The 21884-nt window shown below is 37.3% G+C and overlaps 1 protein-coding gene across 5 annotated transcripts in view; it reads left to right on the plus strand.

Annotated features, from left to right (window-relative positions):
* EPB41 (erythrocyte membrane protein band 4.1) overlaps window positions 1-21884 on the plus strand; it is a 204065-nt gene that overhangs the window by 149870 nt on the left and 32311 nt on the right. The window contains exons 12-15 of one of the 5 annotated variants that reach the window (XM_075553215.1): window positions 2724-2929; window positions 9369-9431; window positions 14486-14662; window positions 16524-16574. In XM_075553215.1, coding sequence (XP_075409330.1) covers window positions 2724-2929; window positions 9369-9431; window positions 14486-14662; window positions 16524-16574 — 497 coding nt within the window. The remainder of the gene's footprint in view (window positions 1-2723; window positions 2930-9368; window positions 9432-14485; window positions 14663-16523; window positions 16575-21884) is intronic. The other 4 variants (XM_075553216.1, XM_075553223.1, XM_075553219.1 and 1 more) reach the window with 4 other exon arrangements.

Raw genomic sequence — 21884 nt, forward strand, 5'->3', positions numbered from 1 at the left:
ATCCTTCTTTTCCTAGGCATTCAAAAGTTAAGTATCCTCTCTATATACAGCAAAATCCTGTAATCGCTAGCAAATAAATCCATAAAGCTCAAAAACTCAAATCATCTTGAAAAGTAATCACTTTCCTGTGAACACATAGAAAATGATACATTTTATATGGGTCACTTGTATAGTATGTGGATTTTAACTCAATGAAGCTGTTTTATAAAAACATTCCCATGATTCCCTGTTGTGTTCTGTAGTTTGCATTCTCCTGATTGAAAAAAGGGAGGGAAATGTTGTCTAGCTCCAGGGCCCCCAGGTGATATCTTTCATTTGAATTACTAATCTGTGTGTACATAATTAATTTTTGCTCAACATACTCATGAAATAATACCTACCCCAATAATAGAAATATAAGAATTTTATTATGTTAAAAGTTACTACTATTTGAAGTTTTAAAGTATTTTTATTTCAGTTGAATATGACTTACCCAGTTTTCCTTTGGAATTGATATCTTTCATGTAAGCGTCTGCCCATGTGCCTAAAGTAAGCTCAAACCTAAGACTCCCTAATTCTGCTTTGACTCTTTTTAAAAAATAGTTTTATTGTTCTATGATCACGTCACACAGTTCACTCGTTTCATCATAATCAGAAGGGTGCGATCATCACCACTCAAACTTTGGAACACTTTCTTCCTTCTTGTACCCATTGCTGTTGAGTCCTCATTCCCCCACCCTTCCTTCCCTTCCTTGCCCCCAGGCAATTACTAATCCTGCTGCTGCCTCCAGAGATCCCCACCCATCTGACTGCTCTGTAACAGAAAAGCACCACTACAAAAAAGGACCCAGCAACAATGACCAAGCAAATCAGAGAAAAACCTCAGAGAAAAGAAAGTAGGGAATATTTAAAACCGAGAATTTCAAAATGGGTCCGGGCTCCTCACTGTAAGGTCATCATTTTTCCAGTCTCTGAACTGTTCCTAACTCCCAATTTCCAGTTTTACATCTGCTTTTCCACGTGCAGTACAGATTGCCAGGCTAGGAATGCTGAAGACAGAAATCATTTGGCTTGGCAATATTAGTATTGGATTAAAACCAAATACAAGTGGCAAAATAACACATGGTGAGCTCATGGGCTATGTGTCTATGATGCCAAGCAGAGTTGAATTAATTCTTTGAGAGGAGGTGTGAACACACATGTATGATACTTTAGCACAACTGTGAGCAAAATATTTTGTCACATTATCTTGTGTTGTTCGATTTGGTCTGCCATCTGCCATTCTTACATCGATTGGCTTAGAGAACCCATGAGTGGTAGGAATTTGTGAGAGGCCACAGATTTGTCTTTGAAAGGCAAAGCAGCTTCTGCCACCTTCCTTCCTTAATCCTCAAAGGAATGATGCCAGGGTGCCAGCAGCTCTTTCTTGGTATTGTGTGTATGAAGCAACTTGAATTCAAAATGTTTGTTCTGATTTCATTGAGTTCCTTTGTTTTGTCCAATCCTTGCAGTTTATGAATGAATATAAACATCAAGATAAATTATGTTCCATATATAAATTTAAGAAGGCAAGAAAATATGTAATAAAAGCTGTAAATACTACCGTGTCAAAGTATCAGCATTGTAAAGTGTCAGGACATAAGAAGATAATGAGCTGCTGTCGGGGACTGTTAGCACATGTACAAAAGCATTTCATTCTGACACATTTCCATTGAGTGAGGTTTTACTACAAAGAATAGAAGCATTTTCCTTTAGTGCCTGAAGCAAAGTAAAGCCCACAAAAAAGAGGATAGCTAGTTATTTTGGAGTATGTTTTCTAAAACTTAAATGCTAAATAGTTCAATCCAAAAAACATCATATGTCTCTATTGTTTAATCTCTGTAAAGCAATCTGTGCAGTCTCTTCCCTAAATCAGGGTTTCTCAACCTCAGGACCGTTAGCATTTTGGCAAAATCTTTTTGTGTTGCAGGGGCTTTCGTATGCACTGTGGGATGGTTAGTAGTGTCCTTAGCCTCAGCAGACTACTTGTCAGTCACTTCCTTCCCCCCTTGTGACAACCAGAAGTTTCCCAGCACTTTGCCAAATAGTCTCTGGTGGGCAAAATTGCCCCAGGTGAAGAACCACTGCTAGAAATTATTAGAGAATAGAAGGTATGCTACAAATTGACAGACTCGAGTACCCAAAATATTTTGTGCTGAGGAACAAAGGTTTTGAATTCATACTATTATAATCAAATGACTAATTATTAAAAAGGCAAGTGTCTGGTTCAAAGGTTTGCCCTTACAAGCATCGAAATGTAGTACATGTTTTCTCAGAAGATCCATTTATCAAGTTGTTTTGTAATCATTCCAAGGAGGCGTCACAGAAAAAAGCTGACTTAATCCTTTTTCCTTACAATATATTTTAAGTTATAAATAAATTGGTTTTTATTTTTTTAATTCTGGACAAAATCAGAGTTAACCTTTCTTCCCCCACCATAGACTATATATTCAAGTTCCTTAAAAGTGGCTATCTTTCTAGAAGATGACAAGGTAATAATCTTACTGTTTAATAACATGGGTTTTCTGTTTCTTTTCTTGTTTTTCCTCCCCCATTTATGGAACAGGATCACTAGTAGGTTTTAGCTTTATTTATTTATTTTTAATTGAGGGTACTTCTAGTTTCTTGTGGCCCTGGCAGATCAGTAATGGTTTAGAATCGCCAGTCTTGCCATCACTCACCTTTACCTTTTCTGCACACAACAGCAGGCGCTGATTCAGCCGAACGAAGCCCTCGGCCCACCTCTGCACCAGCCATTGCTCAGAGTCAGATCACGGAAGGTAGTGTCCCAGGTGCACCTGTCAAAAAAACAGTGGTCTCGAAAACACCAAAGGAAACAGTGACAGCTGAAGTGAAAAGGGAAGAAATGCCACCTGAGCAAGTGGAGCCAGAGCCCACAGAATCTTGGAAGGTAGGTCACACACGCAAATAGCTAGATAACCCATTTTCTAATTTAGGGGACTTAACTTCTTTACCAGGAAGAGTTTCAAAGAATTTGATTCTTGTGGAATCCTAGCAGTTATTTATTTCCTTCTCATTCTTTTTGAAAGAAAGCGCCTATGAACCTATCAAATATTTTCATATTTGATTACAAATTACAGACTGTAAGCTACCCTTTAAAAAGTGGACTTATGAACCAGACCAATATGAATTTTTATTCACCTAGAAGGAATCTCTAATTGTTTTGACAATAAGTTCTGCTTAAATAAAATTTTTTAAAAATTGCTACTCACTGCCATCAAGTAGATTCTGACTCTTTGCAACCGTATAGGAGAGAGTAGAACTGCCCCAGAGGGTTTCCAAGGTGGTAAATATTTATGGAAACAGACTATCACATCTTTTGTAATTAAAATATTATGTTTTGATTTTTAATATTTTGATTATATCTCTGATAACAGGACATCTAGATGGTTAGATCTAAAACACATTTATATGATTCTTCAGATCCTAAGCCAGCTTTTCAAAGAGGGAAAGTTCCATTGTTTAGGAGAGGTTATGCTGCTGAGTTGCTTACAGTTCTGAGTTGATTGTGTTCACAGTCAATTAGTCATTTGGGAAAAGCATCAATTTAATTAGGAAATTTCCCAGGAGTAACAGTAACTAGACTGATCTTTTGTATGTTGATAAGCATTTTAAACACATTTACCCTCTAATGAAGTTGACTTGCTAGTTCAGATTTACAAGGTAAATACAAGTCTCACTATTGATAGCAGGGATTATGAGAAGTAGTCTTCTTAAAAAGAATTACGTTTTTATATGTTTGTTAAGAAATATACAGTGTTATTTAGGACTTTAGGACCCGTGGTGGTACATGGTTAAAATTCTGGGCTGCCAGAAGGTTGCTGATGCAGACTCATTAGCTGCTTAGGGCAAGAAAGATGTGGCAGTCTGCTTCCTTAAAGTTTTCAAGCTTGAGAACCCTGTGAGGTCAGTTTTACTCTGTTCTAAAAGGAGCCTTGATGGCCCTGCCAGCTAAGCTGCTAACCACAAGGTCCATGGTTCAAAGCCACCAGCTGCTTTGTGGGAAAAGGATGGAGCTGTTTGCTCCTGCGAAGATTTACAGCCTCAGAATCAATTGAGTGGCAGTGGTTTATAGAGTCACTGTGAAACTTTAATAAGTGCTTTCACCTGGACAGATGGATTAATCCAGTTCAATATCTAATTTATTTTTGGTATAGCAGCAGCCAATGCCTCTGTTTTGACTGTATTATCTAAAAAAAAACTGTAAATATAATAATCTGCGGTTTTTATTGCCCTTACAAACCAACCTGAGTCCAGAGAGGAGAAAAAGAGGTTGAGGGAATGGTGGGTGTTTTCGTTTTTATACCCAGCCTAGTGCACATGGCATTGGCTACCAGGTTTCTTGTCATTAATGCCCATTTAACATTACCTGTTTTTAATGTTAGAATATCTCATTAGGCGCTTCTGATTATCCTTCCATTGGTTATACAAGCAGAAAAGTGTTGGGTTACTAGAGTGACATGGGAACCTTCTTGAGTGGTTAAGATTCCTCTGGCCTTCTGCTAATGTACAGTTGCAGGTGTTTTAAAAAATAAGTTCCCTTTGCTCTTGGGACATCAACAGAATGAAGAAATCATCTGTGATAACTGCCCCCATTCAGCTGTTAGTGCTCATACGAGGTCTTCTCACCCAGTCTATATGAATATGTGTTTTGAGATACTCTTTAAAGTTAAACGTAACGCTGCCTCTGATAACTTCAATTACTGTCATAGTAGTGGCAGATTTGGAAGGGGCCTGAGTGCTACTGTTGGTGCAGCAAGAGATCATCAGCTTGAACTCGCCAGTTGCTCTAAGGGAGAAAGAAAGACCAAGCCTTCTGCTTCCCTAAGGTTTACTCTTAGGAACCCAAGGGAGCAGTTCTAGCCTGTCTCACAGGATCACTACGAGTCAGGTCCTAGCCAGAAGGTTTTCAGTGGCTAATTTCACAGACATAGACAGCCTATTCCTTTTCTGTCCTTCAAGGAGGACATGAAGTACTTGCTGATATAAATAAAGGATTGCAACCTTCAGCATGGATTGCATCTCAATGTGGAGAAGACCAAAATCCTGTGTTAGCCATGCACCCACTCCCTCCTAACCCCACAGCTCTGTGATTATAAAACTCATAGCTGAAGACTGCCCAAGGTTACCTGTTATTTCATAAAATATTCTAATTGCTTTTAAAAAATGCTCACAACTGGATCAATAGGTAACATGATAAATGGAGAAAAGATTAAAGTTGCCAAAGATTTTGTCTTGCTTGGATCCATAATCAAAGTTCATGGAAGTGGCAGTCAGGAGATTAAAGGACGATGCATTGCATTGAGTAAATCTGCTGCACAAAACCTCTTTAAAGTGTTGAAAAGAAATGGTGTTGATATGAGGACTAAAGTGTCTCTAAAGAAAGCCATGGTATTTTCAATGACCGCATATGCATGTGAAAGTTGGACATTGAATAAAGAAGAAGAATTGATGCATTTAAATTATGGTACCGTCTCGCCTAAGTGGCCTAAGGTGATCTACCAAAATGTTTCGCTACTCACTTGACCCAGAAAACCCCACAAAATCATGTAAATTAAGAGGGTCAAATCTTTGGGTCTATTTTAAGAACATCTGTGAAACTGCCCAGGCCATCAAGGGTGTGCACATCCAGAAAGCCACCAAGTATTTAAAAGACGTCACTTTATAGACACAGTGTGTGCCCTTCCAGCATTACAATGCTGGCATTAGTGTGTCCAGGCCCAACAGTGGGGTTGAACCCAAGATTGGGGGCCTAAAAGGAGTGCAGAATTTTTGCTGCACATACTTAAAAATGAAGAGTAATGCTGAACCTACGGCTTTAAATGTGAATTCTCTGGCCTTGAGTACAGTCAGGTAAACAAAGTCCCCAAGGTACACTGCTGGACCTAGAGAGCTCATGGTCTGATCAACCACACATGAGCTCCCCTGCCACATTGAAATGATCCTTACCAAAAAGGAACAAGTTCATTCGAAACCAGCAGAGAAGGTTGCACAGAAGAAAAAGATTTCCCAGAAGAAACTGAAGATGCAAAAAAGTATGGCTCTGGAGTAAATTAAGCTTAAAATAAAAGCTAATAAAAGTATAATAATAAGTATGGTACTGACAAAGAATATTGAAAGTACCATGGACTGCCAAAAGAACCTACAAATCTTGAAGGAAGTACAGCCATAATGCTCCTTAGAGGCAAAGATGGCAAGATTTGGGATATGTTCTCAGGAGAGACCAGTCACTGAAGAAGGACATGACATCATGCTTGGTGAAGTAGAGGAAGACTCTCAACAAGATGGATTGACACAGTGGCTGCAACAATGAGCATAAGAACAATTGTGAGGATGGGGCAGGACAGGGTTTCTTGTCATTAATGCCTATTTAACATTGCCTCATATGCATGTGAAAGTTGGACATTGAATAAAGAAGAAGAATTGATGCATTTAAATTATGGTACTGTCTCTTGCCTAAGTGGCCTACAGTGATCTACCAAAATGTTTCGCACCTAACAACACCAACATGAATCAGAATTGTTTCAACAGCAGTGGGTAGCAGTTGATTTTATTTTCAGCAATTGGGAAATAATTAGGGCTTTTACCCAAAGTCATTTATATTACATAAAGCAACAGTAGTGATAAAGGAACCTGGCAACAGTATAAATTTTATCATCTAGCCTTAATTTAGTGACAGATAGATAGAGCTTTTTGTCAGTCTTGAATCATTTGCTACTTCTCCCCTATAGGCATCTTCCGTTCATTTACTGTTCTCTGAAAGAGCATACACAGAACTACTGTTGCTAACCGGCCTTTATCCTTAGGTTGATATTGAGAAGTGGCTCTCAACCTTCCTAATGCCGCGACCCTTTAATAAAGTTCCTCATGTTGTGGTGACCCCCAACCATAAAATTATTTTCATTGCTTCTTCATAACTGTAATTTTGCTACTGTGATGAATCGGGTGTCCCTGTGAAAGGGTCGTTCGACCCCTGGCGACCCCCAGATTGAGAACTGCTGATATAGAGGCTATCAATTTCCTGCTGCTGGACTTCTAAAGGACTCAAGGCCAATGACTATAAAGTAACACATTATCTCCATTTTACCAATATGAAAACCTAAACTCATAGAAGTAAAATAATCTGTTATTTACCCATGTTGCAAGTATGCTGGGGCTCAAAGTAGAAATGCCTGAGTTGATCATTACTCCTGGTAGTTAAAGTGCTATAGCTGAGTGTGCCTATCCTTTGACAGTGTCACAAGGTATGTTGTTATCTTATGTTCTGTACATGCAGTTTCTGTACATGCAGTTTTGGAGAAGATGTCATAGTGACTGGTATTCCTACATAATGCTACAAGTGTGATAAAAAGAATATGTCAAAACCACAGATTGATAGGGTTTTGTAAGAAAATAATAATACAAAATGATTGATTTGACCCTTAATAAAAATGGTTTTCTGATTTTGAAATATCCAGTGTTATAGGCATTACTCACTCTACTATGCTTATTATTCATAGACTTGGGGTTTGGGTTTTTTAATAGTTATATCCATTTTGTGGATATCAAGTGTGTTTTATTATAAAGGGTATAGAGATATAGATATTTTAAAGCTGGACAGAAGGCCTTAGCTATTCTCTTCCTGCTATTAAGTATGAGTCTTGACCTTCCCGCAAACACATAGACTCTAGTTTCCTAGAAAAGAGATTGCAAGTACTGAATGTTACAGCTGAATTTATGTATAAATAGCCCTGAAACTAATTGCATGCATCAGTAACAATTTCAATAGAATTCATTTTGATATTTTATTGTCTAATCAATTGAAGGGTGAAACTCCGTCCTTAAACAAATTTATCATCTAGCAAAATCCTTGTTTGTACTTGTTTGATGTTATATATGGTTGTTTATATGTGTTTTAATTATAAAGATTTGTTTGTTTCTAACTAACCCGTATAGTATACATTGAGATCTTCACTTGTGACTGTAGCATTAAAGAAGCCAAATTTTAAAAATAAGTACTTTTTAATAAGTATAAATGTGTTTTCTTCAACAACAGAATAATTACATTAATTTTCTTTTTTTTGGTAATTCAGATGTCCATATTACCTCTCCAGCCTTGAAAAAGTGAAGATGAACTAACAGATTGCTATTGGGAACGATAACCTTTCCCTCTAACACCCTCCATCATAACAAGTCTGCATCATGATGATTACATATCAGAGCATACTTCACAACCAGCTGAAAGTTTCCATTTATTTTTAAACAATGCTATTCACAGAACCCAACTAACCTAAAGTATTTTTGCCACTTTATTTCTTAAATGTAGGTGGAAAAAACCCACATCGAGGTCACAGTACCCACCTCAAATGGTGACCAAACGCAGGTTTGTGCCAACAGGTCACTTGTTCCTATCCCGCCCCAACCCTTCACCACCAAACCACCACCATTTTTTTTTTCTTTTTCCAACTTCCCTCTCCTTCAATAAAAATTATCAAATGAAGGTTCAAACAAACTTAAGTGAACCAATATTTTATCTTTTTTCTTTTAATTATGGCAAAACAGAAGGTTGCAGAAAAGACTGAAGATCTGATAAGAATGAGGAAGGTTAGCCATTTTTCAGTTTCACAAAGCATTACCATTCACCCATGCTGACTCATAGCACATTAAAAAGACAGTGATCCATTTTTTTCATTGAGTTCTCTTAATCAGAATTATTTCCCAATAGATATACATGCATACACATCACAAAAAACTTAACATTAAAATTAAGATTTCATGAAATTTATACTTAAATGTTATAAGATATATTTTAATGGCATCATATTCACAGATTTGTTAACACTATATATACTTGTGGAAACCATTATGGAAACAATGCTCAGTATTGTTATTACCTGTGGGTTTGATTGCTCTGTTCCTTAGTCCTCCCAATTTTAAAATGAAATGGACAGTTTTTACTTCCTGGGATATTGGCTGGTTGTGTATAAAATACCCTTAGATGTTTCTTATGAACGTTATTAGAGATAAATCTATTTCAATATACAGCAGAACTCAATTTCAAAAATGAACATAACACAGCCTACTGTGTAAGAAGCCAATGAAGCCGGAGCACTGTCTGTTTAAATAACCTCATCACATTCTTTCATTTTCCATGAACAAGGTCATCCATTTCTAGAGGGAGTCGTGGTCTCTGTGTCCTTGTGGTTCTGTGACCATTTCATGTTGACATATGCTGCACTGCAGACATTTACTTTAAAATATTTTTTGGTTTGCCAATTTGCAGTTTTTCCTGGCAAGAACAACATTTTAATTTTTTATGCTTTTCTGTTTTCCCCTTTTCATTTTCACAGAAAAAAAGAGAGAGACTAGATGGTGAAAACATTTATATCAGACATAGCAATTTAATGTTGGAGGTTTGTATGAACTTGAAGCTTATTTCAGTTGGTTGCCTGGAACCTTCTGCGTTCTTTGCTGATCCCCTTTTCTTCTCTCTATGCTGTTTGGTTTTGCATGCCATTGCATGAGAAATTGTTAGGTTTAAATGCTTTTGCATGTTGGTAAACATGAACACATGCAGCCATCTCTCCTGACTCCTTTTAGTTTCCATCTCTCATACTTACCTAAAAAAATATATGATTGGGACTACCTCCGCTACTCATGGTTCCATGGTTTCACCTACTTTTAGGAAGTTCCTTGTACTTTGCAAGAGTATAAACTCTTATATGTGTCCCCAAGAAGCACATTTGCACCCATGAGACACTGTGGACCAGTAGGTGAAATTATCCCAATTCAGAATGAACTTCAAATTTTAGAGATGTCAGAAACTGACAGGGAGAGCTAAACAGGGAGGCGGGGAATAAGATAAAGGAAAGGAAGAAGCCTGGCCTTTAATGAGTAGCTTTTATGTGATAAGACAATTTACTCCTAAAGACAGGCTTGAAGATACAGCATTAATATTTTAAAGGTGAGAAAATTGAGGTTTAGATAAATTTATTTCCTTAAGGTCACAGAGCTGGCAAATTGGTGAAGGTAGGAATTGATTTCAGTTCCATCTAGCTCGACTAAACTATACTGTTTCCACTTAGAGATTGATCAGATTGTTAGCAGACATATATTAGGCTACTTTATTTAGTTTAAGGCTCCACATTGGATGGAGAAATATATATTACGTTGAAGATTCCAGGAAACCTATGAGGGAAAATTAAGGAAACTGGAATCATTCCATGTGGAAGAAGTACTGCGTCCAGATATATTTACACATCAGAAAGATTCCTATATAGAAGTTGGTGACAGGATTTTTTTACAGCGCCAACTCACAGGAGAGCCTAAAGAAGTAAGTTTAACTCTGGCATCATGGATCTCACTTAAATAGATGTAAAAATGCAAACACTTTCAGCATGAGGATTTTTCGAATATTGAGATGTGTTACTGAAGGAAGCTATAAAGCTTTAGTTACAGAAATCCTCATCCCACAAGAGTGACTTGGATTGTGCTGACAAAAGAATCTAGCTAAGTTTTCTTCAAATCCAAAATACTGTGACCTTGAATATGAAAAATGAGTAAAGAAATAGCAATAAAATGATCACAACTTATTATAAAAGGCATAATGGAAATAACTGGTATACTGTGCTAATTATAAAGAGCTACTCTAAATAACCACAGGGAAAAGTTGAGGCAGTCTGCTTCTATAAAGGTTTACAGCCTTGGAAATACTTTGGGGCAGTTCTACTCTGTTCTGTAAGGCCCTTCTGAGTCAAAGTCACCTCAAAGGCAATAGATTCACTTAAATAAAATGGGAAAGAATAGCCTCTTTGAAGAGACAGTATTTTAATGGAGATAGTTAAAATGAAAAATGAATATATATTAAATGGATTAAATATTATGAAACTGGAATGTTAAAAAAACATTTTAGATAAATCTCTTGTTAAATATATTACTCTTAGTAATGATATAACTTTATCTTATTCTTGATCAGTACATATGTTTTGAGTGACTGCTATATATAAGGTACTTTGATAAAATTAATAAAAATCTTACTAATGCCCAGCCTTCATTAAAGTTTGTACTGGCTGCTAGATGAAATACCAGGTGCCTTACATGATTTTTTTTCCTGTAACATGACGCATTCCAAGCCTAGAACCTAGATTATTTCAAACCTGACAGTAGCTTAGACCTCTTTGCCCTAGCCCATATCTGAATCTAGACCCAAACTGATTCTTTCTTCAGAGATGAGGAAGGGTAGTCAATGTCAGATCATCTCCTTAAATTCAACATATCCCAATCCAGGTGTGTGTGTGTTTCTGGACTAAGTCCATCGTTAGTGTTTCTTCCGAAGTGGAACCTGCAGTGCCAATCATATATTTGTCATTTCTTTCATGAGTGGCATTTTGGCTTTGAGACTCACAAAATCCCTGTGTGTGGTGTGTTTCCCCCAGCATTACACTGACAGCTCTGAGAGGATATTCCTAAATCAGTGTGTGTTTGGAAATTAAAATGACTAACTGCTTTTTGAGAGCATCTTATATTTAATGAAAAGTTTGTTGTGATTAAGGGAGCCCATGTAACGCAGTCATTAAGCACTCAGCTGCTAACCCAAAGGTTGGTGGTTCGAACCCATCAGTCGTTCTGCAGAAGCCTTAGGAACCTGAGGGGCAGTTCTGCTTTGTTGTACCAGGGTGGCTGTGAGTTGGAATTAACTTCACAGCAAGGGATTTGGTTTAGGTTTTTGATTGGTTGCTGCTAAAACTATAAGATAAATAGTGAAATAGTGTGTAACTTTTTAAAGTGTCTAAAAAGTCATAAAAAGTATCTATCCTGAAAGCAGCTGAGATAACTGATCATTCTTTAGATATTAGAAAAAGAAGTTTGCTTCTCCTCCCCCACCCCACCCCGCAAGGAAATCTCTCAAGTTATCTGTCACTCTAGCAGGGATTTTTTTGGTATGTTGTTTTTGTGTTTTTTTTTTTAACATTCCTCCTTCCCCTGCTCCTACCCCACCCCCACTAATGCTTTATTCTGGCACAAATAAGGTCGAGTTCATTTTTAGATCTACCGCCTCCTCCTCCATCTCCCAGAGAGAACCTGTAGCAAGCGTCTATGACAAATTCTATTTGGAACAGGTCCCTTTGAGATCTTCGTTTCACTCTGTGCCCCCACAGGTCTCCAATAGAGCCAGCTAAGAAGGATGGAGAAAGCTCCCTAAGAAGATAGCTGACTTTACTGAAACATTTATTTCCTCAGGTTCCATACTAATTAAAAGCTAGAAGAGAAAAATAACAAATCACCAATCTCTCATATTAGACCTTTTGAGCCAGTATTAATTTCACAAAATTTTAATCATGTGTTCTAATTAATAGAAGACATTTTGAATGAAATTAAATTTTTGCTAATATGGATTTTTGTACAATTAGTGGGCCATATATTTGTCTCAAGGGGTCTCTGGTGCTGAGGTTGTTGGGATGAAGTCTGTCTTGAGAGTCAGGCAGTTATACAGCTTCCCACCAGATGAAAGCATTCATTAAAAGTGGAATACCTGCTTCCCACTAAGCCAGAGGCAGAAAATGTAGATGGGCATTCTTATCCCATGGACCATGAAAGGCCTAAGATACTAACCCAGCATGTTGTGGTTTGTCCATAATATCTTTGGCTCATTTTTGTTTTCTTCCATTCACACTTTTAACCCTCCTATGCATGAGTCAGAATTGACCCCATGGCAGTAGGTATGTATGTGTTAAGTGCTTTCTGGCCCAAATCGATGTAATTTCCAGTTCAGAGCTGGGTCTCAAGGCTTTATATGCCAGTTAACCCTACCACAGAATCTTTCACTGAGCCTCCTTCATGCTTTCCTTAGCTAGTAAACATTCTTTCTTGCTTTCAGCTAGAACAAAAGTGCAGACTGTTGTTTTCCCCTAGTGAAGCCCCTGGTCGAGATACACTCACATTTCATCCCAGCAGGCAAGAGGTGCTCCTATGGGGAAGCTACAGAATTGCACTTTTGGGGCTAGTGGTCTCTTTGACTGATCTCCAAACAATTAGACAGGACTCAGTCTTGTGTAAATAAAAATATAGATTAGTAACTGAATGTCCTGAATGAATCCCTCTAGAATAAAATTTGATTTCATGTGTCTCACTGATTCTGTTTCCTATGCTACTTCCCTTTGCTGTTGCTGTTGGGATAATTTTACTAATTGAAGCTTATATTACCTCAGAAAAAAACGTTCTAGCAAATTTCTATTTAAATGAATCAGTTTTATTGGTTGGTTGATTTTATTTAATTTTTCCCAAAACAAAGCTGTTCCCTACAGAGCCAAAAAAAAGACAGCTGAATCCACAAATACAGCACATCAGGAGATATATTTAACATTATCCTTTTCTTGGATTCAGCGGTATCTGGATATAGACTAGAGAATTCTTCATAGTACCAAGTTATGGGCTCCCACATGTTCTGATCTCAAGCATAGATTTGTGAGGTTATTTTTCCAGAGACGTGTGTTGGACAAAAATAACAGTTTTTGTCTTCCTGTTGTATCTTCCGACTTTTTTCAGTCAAGTCTCCTTTTTTAAACTTGTGTGGCACCTCCTTTGGATCTCTGTCCGAGTTGCCCAGAATCTAAAGCTGCTAGAACAATTGAGTTATATTAAATAAAGGAAGCATATTAGATATTTGGTAGACTCCCGTTAATCCAGTCTCACTCCATTGACGATTACTAGAAGGTTCCTAATTTGAATTGTAATAAGGAATGAAGTGAAGCTGTTGGAAGCTGGAAAACAGACAACCTAGTTCATTGAATAGTACTGGCAAAGAAAGAACCATAATATTTCATATCCTGAGTAATTTTTTTCTTAAATATTAACAATCTTTTCCAGAGCATTGAGCCAGGAATTCCAATGATGGATTTTTATATCTAAAAAGTGATGTTTCTGTTTAACAAAAAGGAACATTAACTCCTAGTAATAGAGAAGCCAAATTGTCTTTGTTTGGAACTAGAGGGGTTCTGTACAATTATATTTGTACCTTTACCAGTATCAAGTAGCCAGTGGTGGCAGGGAATCTTTTACCACGGTTGATCCTTATCTATTGCTATCTCCATCCTGCCTGTGCTGAGCCTAAAGAGGTTATATCCAGCTGGTGCTAATTGAGTTGTAGGATTACCTTCTTGGGATGAGGAGTTGGAGATCTGGCACTGCATCATAATGGGGAAAAGTCGCAAAATTAAGGCGTGAGCTCTGTTTTATAACTGCTAAAATCTTTGGGATTATAATGCTTCACTGCTTCCAAGAAAGGACCTTGTTTAAAAAAAAAAAAAAGAAACATAGCAAATATACCACGCTGTATATTCACAGTGTGAATGCTATCTTAGATATGGTGTGTTTTCTACCAATGCTCATAGTCTCTGATGGGCTGCTCCTGTTATGGTTTTCTGTCCTGAGTATTTACTGTTTTGTACCTTTGTCCTTTCAACTATAGGACTTAGATAAGAGCCAAGAAGATATCAAAAAACACCATGCCAGCATCAGTGAGCTAAAGAAGAACTTTATGGAATCTGTGCCTGAACCGAGGCCTAGTGAGTGGGATAAACGCTTATCCATTCACTCCCCCTTCCGAACACTTAACGTCAATGGCCAAGTCCCCACAGGAGACGGAGTGAGTACTGTTTCAGTGTGACCAAGTGTTAGAATAAATGGAATAACATTTTTTATCTTAATACTCCAGATCTGATATAAAATTTAAAGTTGACACTTAGCTTTGGTGCCTTGCCAATTCATTGCAGCTTTAATGCACGCCTAATGAAACTCTTGTGGTTCAAACCACGTAGGCCACCCAATCTAGGAAGTGCTGAGCAGAGGACTCTGCAGCAGCATGCTTCCGGCTCGTGCGTGTTTACAAATTGACCATAGGCCAGCAGAGCTTTGTTTATATTCAGACTGTGCCTTTGGGGACCAGGGAGTTTGCTAAATTTAGTAAGGTCAAAATTGGGAAGGGCTTAAATATTTTTTAACTTTATTTGAGCATTTGTACAACTTAGAAATGTCTGGAATGACTGGCCACATCACATAATTCACCAAGAGACCTAAAAGAATGTAGAAGACCAACTACTCATAATAATAATTCAACTTTATAAAAACTCTGTTAAGTGTGACTCTGAACGTTTAATATGATGTTTTATAAGATGGTCACAACTAGAGTGGGCCAGGGGTACCTTTCAGGGGCTGTTTTTTTCTGTTATTGTTGCCATGTCCTATTTTGGAAATCCTACGTTAGAATAAATGAATCTCTGCAGCGAGCATATACCCAAAGATTCTTTTCTTCATCATTAGCCTGTAGAGGTTAAATATTTATATAAATAGTCACATTGATCTGATGAGTGATTGTGATGATTTAACAATGATATCCTTGTTTCTCCTCCTCCCACCCCAAACACAAATAGTAATTCTGGTTAAGAAATATAAAGTAATTTTAATTTTTAAAACTAATTTTCACAAGCAGAATTCATGGGAAACTATTAAAGCTATTGTTTAGTTTCTGGAACTGGAGAAGATGATAAAAGTTGATCTAAAAAGGGTTGTGTTTTTCAAAAATGCAATTACAATTGGCTAACAGGTCTCCAAACAGAGTTTAACCCAGATTCACCAAGGCCAGAGAACACCCGAATGGCACAGATATACCAGGAATGGTAGAAACCATTGTTCTTATTCATTGTCCTCAGCCTCCATTCCCTGATAGAAATAACATTCATTTCATGCTCTGAATCTGGAGAATGTGCCCTGGACTGAGACAGTGATGCCACTAGCAGTAAGTCATAGAGCCGAGCAGAAGTGGTGACTTGATTTCATTGAGAGGGCCGGCTCATCAAAACCTAAGTGAATAATTCTGGACAGTTTATCTTGTCAGGACCCTAGTTCCTGAGTTACATGATCTTTGAGGTCCTCACTATAAAATTCTTTAAGCCTATGTCTCCAAGAAAATAAGCTTCATTATTCAAGTATGGCCTGGTTAACCCTCCCTGTGAACCAGAACTGCATATTTTAGAAGTTTTTATGTTGACTCTGTGCAAGTAATAAGATACTCAACTACTTAAAAAATAAATAACTTAGTAACTCTCTTGAATGGCATTGAGTAAATTTGAATTACTCTCCATTTCCAGAAATTTTCATATGTCTTAACAGAAATTCTCCAGAAATTATGTCAGGGCTATTAATGGGAATGGAGATGTCATTTCTGTGGACTTAAAAAAAAATAACTTTTTATAAACTCAGACCCATGGGGAGTGCTTGAGCAATTTTAGCTCGATGCTTATGTACAGCACCCCTCCAATTGAGTAATGGCGTATTTAAGAACTGTGCTATGATAACATAGAGAGGGATCATTTCACTTTCGGCATTTCTTACTTTTTCTTTAATAATTAAGACAATATTTCTGTTCTCTGAGGATACCTCTTCCACCTTCAATAGCATTGTTACTGCATTGCATGGCAATTGAATTTTATGTAATTTGTGTATACCAGGTGAAGAAAACCTCTATCCTTCCCTCGGAAAGAAAGGTTGGTGGGCCAGAGGTAAAGCTGCTGTTATGACGTGTGCTTCTAAATCAGCATTTGCTCTTGCCATGGCAGTAAGCAGATAACCCTCCCAGAACTGAACAGCAGCTGCTGAGTAATTTTTTTTCCTTTTGGCTACAGTAGTGAATTCACACTCACAGCCTTTTGGCTCTAACACATAACCCTCCCACCGCTGCAACTTTTGCAGCTTTCGATTTGCTTATTTCGGCGCATGGCTGGTTGAGAAGCTGCATGAAGATGTAAATATGTTTTCAGAGAGAAAATGAATTTAATTGTTCCCTATTCTTTTTATGTTGTCTTTCTTCTCCCTTTTTTGTTCTTTTAAAAATCACTATAATTTTGCATCCTTTCTCTTCCTTTTTATTTTTGCTGACCAGTCCCCCAGCTACTTTCTCCCTGATACATATCACTTAGGGGTGTGCAAAGAACCAGTTTCAAGCTTCCAATCTGATCAGAGAAGGCTGGCCCAACTGAGAGAACTTAGAGCCAAGTTTTTCCTTTCATAGATGACATCAGTCTTAACTGTGGATGGCAGAGTACAGACTCCAAGGAGGAGGGGAGAAAGCTTTTCAATTGGACAAATGGGGGGAGCAGGGGTGAGGGGCAAAAGCATTCCTTAAACGTATCAAAAGTAGTTGCTTAATGTAATACACATATCTTCATGGTTGCCATTATCATCATTGTCATTAGTAATCATGACTCTGAAAGAGGAGGAGGGAGTGAGTTTACAATTACTCAAATTTTGTAGGATTTCGTTTTTGTATGTTTAAGGTTTCCAAGGACTAAATAATTTGTGTCCTACTTAAGTAGACCGTGGAGGCGCATTATAAACTTTTATACTTCTTCTTTCGCAGTCTTTAAAATATATAGGGTTACAATTTTTACTCCCATGAGCAAAGCTAATTACATACCATACTGAATGAACTGTTGCATTTTTTAAGTCAATATGAAGAGAACTTTTTATATTCTGCCATTCTATTTATAATAAAAGTAACTTTTCTAATGGCAAAAATAATGCTTCATTACTGGCTTTGCCCAATTGCGCTAAGAAAAATTGGTAGCACTCAAACAATGAAAAAATATCCAAAATTCATATGTGAATATCTTCTGATGGAAGAGCAAACATGATGAAGAAGTCTAGTGATTGCTTGAATTTTCAGATGTCCTGATGCTCATTCACTCACAAAATCCTCTATTGTGCACCTTACTGTATCATAGATCTTTGCCAGGATGCATGGCCAAACTGAAGTGATGCTAAAGTAGAGCACATCCAAAAGATCTTCCCAAATCCTTTGCACATCCCCAAGTATCGTTTTTGAGCACTTTCCATCTGTCATTTTGTTCATCTTTCTCTGTCTTTCTTGATCTTCTACCGTGAAAGCAGACACAAGAACGTGCTCTGTTAGTACAGGATGAAGAGAAAATTAAAAAGCAAGAGAGATCTACTGAAAGAGCCTTGCCCCAGCAAGAAAATGAAGACATTCTTCCCAAGGTTTCTATTCCAATACCCGAGGATCACAAGTCTCTCAGAAAGTGCCACCTCTACTCTAGTACTTTCCCATCTCCTCGTATTCCTTTCCTGATGTCTTTTCTCGTGGTCCTTGTATTGGCTGTTTGGTGGTTGGTCTTTCTGTGATCAGAAGAAAGGGTGCCCATCACCTGATGTGTTCATCAGAATGTCAAGACTGAGACCATTGAACTTCTGTCCTTGATTTCGACTGTGTTATCTATCACCTGTATCATGCCCTCTCATCTTGGTAGTTCTCACTGCCCTCGGGGAGATCTTATGATCACTTTTCTGTCAATAATATGTTACTCTTCATGGAGTATGTCACTTGGAGTATAAAGGAGTAGCAATGGATTGCCCAAGCCAGGTTTTTTTGCACTGAGGTTTAACAAACCTTTGTGCTATATAGACCAATCAATCGTATTTAAACTAGTGGTAGGTTGGTCTTTTCCCTAAAAGCTTTAACTCTCAGCCTGCATGGTTACTGTTGCTGTGCCCTCCTCCTCAATTGTCACACAAAGCAGGATACTCCTGAAACATTTAATGGAACACTTTCCTTATTCTCTGCAGTCATTTGTGTGGTGTGGGCTCCTTAGTTCAAAGGGGGAAATTTGACTTGCTAACCTTTCAGAAGCCTTAAAATGATGCATTTAAATCTACAAATCCATAACCACTCCTTTTCTTGGGATATCAAACCAGTATATACAAAGGCCTTTTCTGGAAAAGGGCTTTTGACTTCAGTGGCCTTCTTTTGAGTATTTTTGAGATGTGCAGGGACAGATGACTCTTTCCTGCCTGATGGATGGAAGAGATCTGCAAAGATTAAATATCATCTTTTCACAAGTAGAGTGTTGGTGGTTTAAGGAAAATGGTGCTGGTGCCCCTTAGCCTCCAGCTAGGGCTGAATTTCCCAGACCACTCCTCCTCCTTCCCATCTCTAAAGCCCTGGAGTACAGATTTACATAAACACACCCTTCTCAGAATTAAAATACTGTGCAGCTTCTGTGTGACTTGTAATTATATTGCTAGAAGCAATACTTAGTGTGACAAGCTTAAATATATATATATTTATATACTTTGTTTTCCTGATGCACTTCAGACCTGTTTGTTCGTGCACTTTGTTTTGAAATCAATTGTTTTTCATCATGGCCTTGTGAGCTAAAGTACTATTGTGACAAGTGTATGTCCTCTGTTTGCATGTTGACTTCTAAAGGTTTCTCGGTATGTAAATATGTGCGTGCTCTCTCTTTAGAGCACAACTCTAATACCTAACCAGTTTTGTTTTTTAACCTCAATATTAATGAAACCTTGCATGTAGCTTGCTTCCTCTGGTCTTTGAATGTACCAATATGGATGGGTGATTTTCTTAATGTAGTCTCAAATATTTGTTTTGAAATCTAAGTTTATAGGGTTATCAAAATGAGAATTTATACTGTGTCTTACTTCTCGATGATTTTTAGTCAGTGAAACTTCTCGGCAAGACTTGCTTTGGGGAAGATGGTCTCTTGGGAAAAAAAAAGAGAACAGCAAAGCCAAGGATCTTTTGTCTTTCAGCATCCATCATATTGTGCTATCATCTCCTAAGACATGTACAATGAATTTTCTGGCATTTCCTGAGAACTGCTACTCAATCACTATAGATTTTTCTTTAAAATTAGGAAAAGAAGCTAGAATGTGCTTAGGTTTTAAAATATAATGTGAGTCTTTCATGTCACAGGTTATGTCTGTTTATATCAGGTATTTTATAAGAAAGCATATTGATTCACTCATAAGAAAATAAAAATCTCAAATAAAATGATCATCATTAATATCCCCCTTTATCTGTGAAATAGAGTTAAATGCTTTCTTTAATGAAGTAACAAATGAAATTATAACATTGGTTAGATTATTTGGGGTTTTTTTGAAGAAGAAATAATCTTATGATTTTTTTCATACTTTTATAACTGTTTCAGATTCTATTTCCAGTTTTTGTCCTTGTACATAGTTTTTTTATTCATTACTGTTGTAAACTTCAACCAGGATTATGTATGCTTTTTATATTGGAATTACTTCACAAATTTCATTGAAGTCTAGTCAAGCCATAATTTTGGTTTCCAGTAGCTCATCAGGATTTCTCCGAGATACTTAGCTTTGGCCTAAAATAGAAACCCCTTCCTCTTTGAATAGGGTATGAGAGAATAGCCAACTCTTTGTATTGAACTTAGCTGATCAGAGTTATCAGAAGAAAAATATTGGACATTCCAACTTGTATTAAGTAATATTAATGCTGCTGATATTTATAATATAAAAGTATAGTCTTGATTTCTTTCTCCCACCTCATTCTATTATCAATACTAGACATCTAAGTAACTATTGATTTTACCATGATTCACCCTCTTAATGGTAGATTGATAAGTAAAAAATAATTTGGACTAAAGATAGTAATATGGTCTGATAAGAAGTTTCACATACTTTCCTTGATTTTGCTGTTCATCCCAGAGTGATTCTGAAAAGTTCACTTTACTATTTGGTGCCCAGATTTCCACCTAGTAACTAGAGACAAACCTACCTCATAAGCATGAGTATTGTAATGTGGTCCAGGAATCAGAGGTTTTGGTTGACAGTTGAACATCAGATCAATTCTTGGTCTTTTGGGAGCTGGGGACAAAATAATTAGCTTCTTAGAATTTTTTATTTAAAAGTAAACTGTTTCTTTTTTCATTTTTTAACTTTTAATTATAAGTTCGGTGAGCGTTTACAGAGCAGATCATCAATCATTTTTATAGTCCATGGTCCATACACAATTTGGTTTAAACTCTTTCCCTTCAATGTACCATTGCTTATCTCACTTCCTCCTTTGTTTCCTATTTCTATCCCTCCTCCTTTCCCAACCCTTGGGTAAATGCTGCCCTTTTGGTCTTCAGTGGTTGATTATTCTAACATAGGGTTGAGTTCCGTTTCAGACCTGAGGGTGACTAAGGGCTACCATCTTTGGAGTTCTACCCATCTCTCTCTGACCAATAGACACTGGTTGTTTCACCTCCTTTGGGATATTTGACTAAACACTTGAAACTTAATAAATTTAAAAATGTCTTTCCAAATTCATTCTACCCTCCAGCCATTCAACTTATCCAAATAGAATACTTAGTTTATTACATGTTTACATCCTTAGTAAAGGCTTTGATTGGAAAAGAGATTGACTCTGCTGGTTAGGATCAGACTGGGGACTGTAGATTTCAGTTATCTGGACAGACAGAACCAAGTTGGATCCGATTTCTAGTTGTCTTCCTAGAACCTAGTATTTCTTTTTACTAACTACTATTTTAAATTTCACCCTGCAATTGCTATAGATAAAGCAAATTGGCTTTCTTCTTGTTCCCAAATCACTTTTAAAATATTCCTTATAGAAAAGTATACAGGACACACTAGTCAGGAGAGGTTCAGTTATTTTTTTAAAGACCTTGCCAATCAGAATTTATATTTGGGCTTTACCAAGTGGTCACATATTTATAAAAGTAAGACAAGTCCAAGAGAATGAGATTGTATCTACGTATTGCTTTTTCCCCCTTCTTTCATTGCAGTCAGGCTACCCTTGTTGTTTGTAATTTTGATGCCAGAACTGGGACAAATCCTTGTTCCCTAATTCGTATGACATGAGGACTAACCATGTCTGCCTCCTCTACATTATATTGTATGCATGTTATCAATAAGGCCTTTCTCCGTTCTGTTGTTGTTATCTCCTTGCCCTTTTTCTGCAGCAGAATGAACGACACAAAAAGGGACACATTTGTGCAGTGGTGGAAAGGGGTACATGAAATAAT

Source organism: Tenrec ecaudatus, chromosome 1 (assembly GCF_050624435.1).
Source record: "Tenrec ecaudatus isolate mTenEca1 chromosome 1, mTenEca1.hap1, whole genome shotgun sequence".
Taxonomy (NCBI): domain Eukaryota; kingdom Metazoa; phylum Chordata; class Mammalia; order Afrosoricida; family Tenrecidae; genus Tenrec; species Tenrec ecaudatus.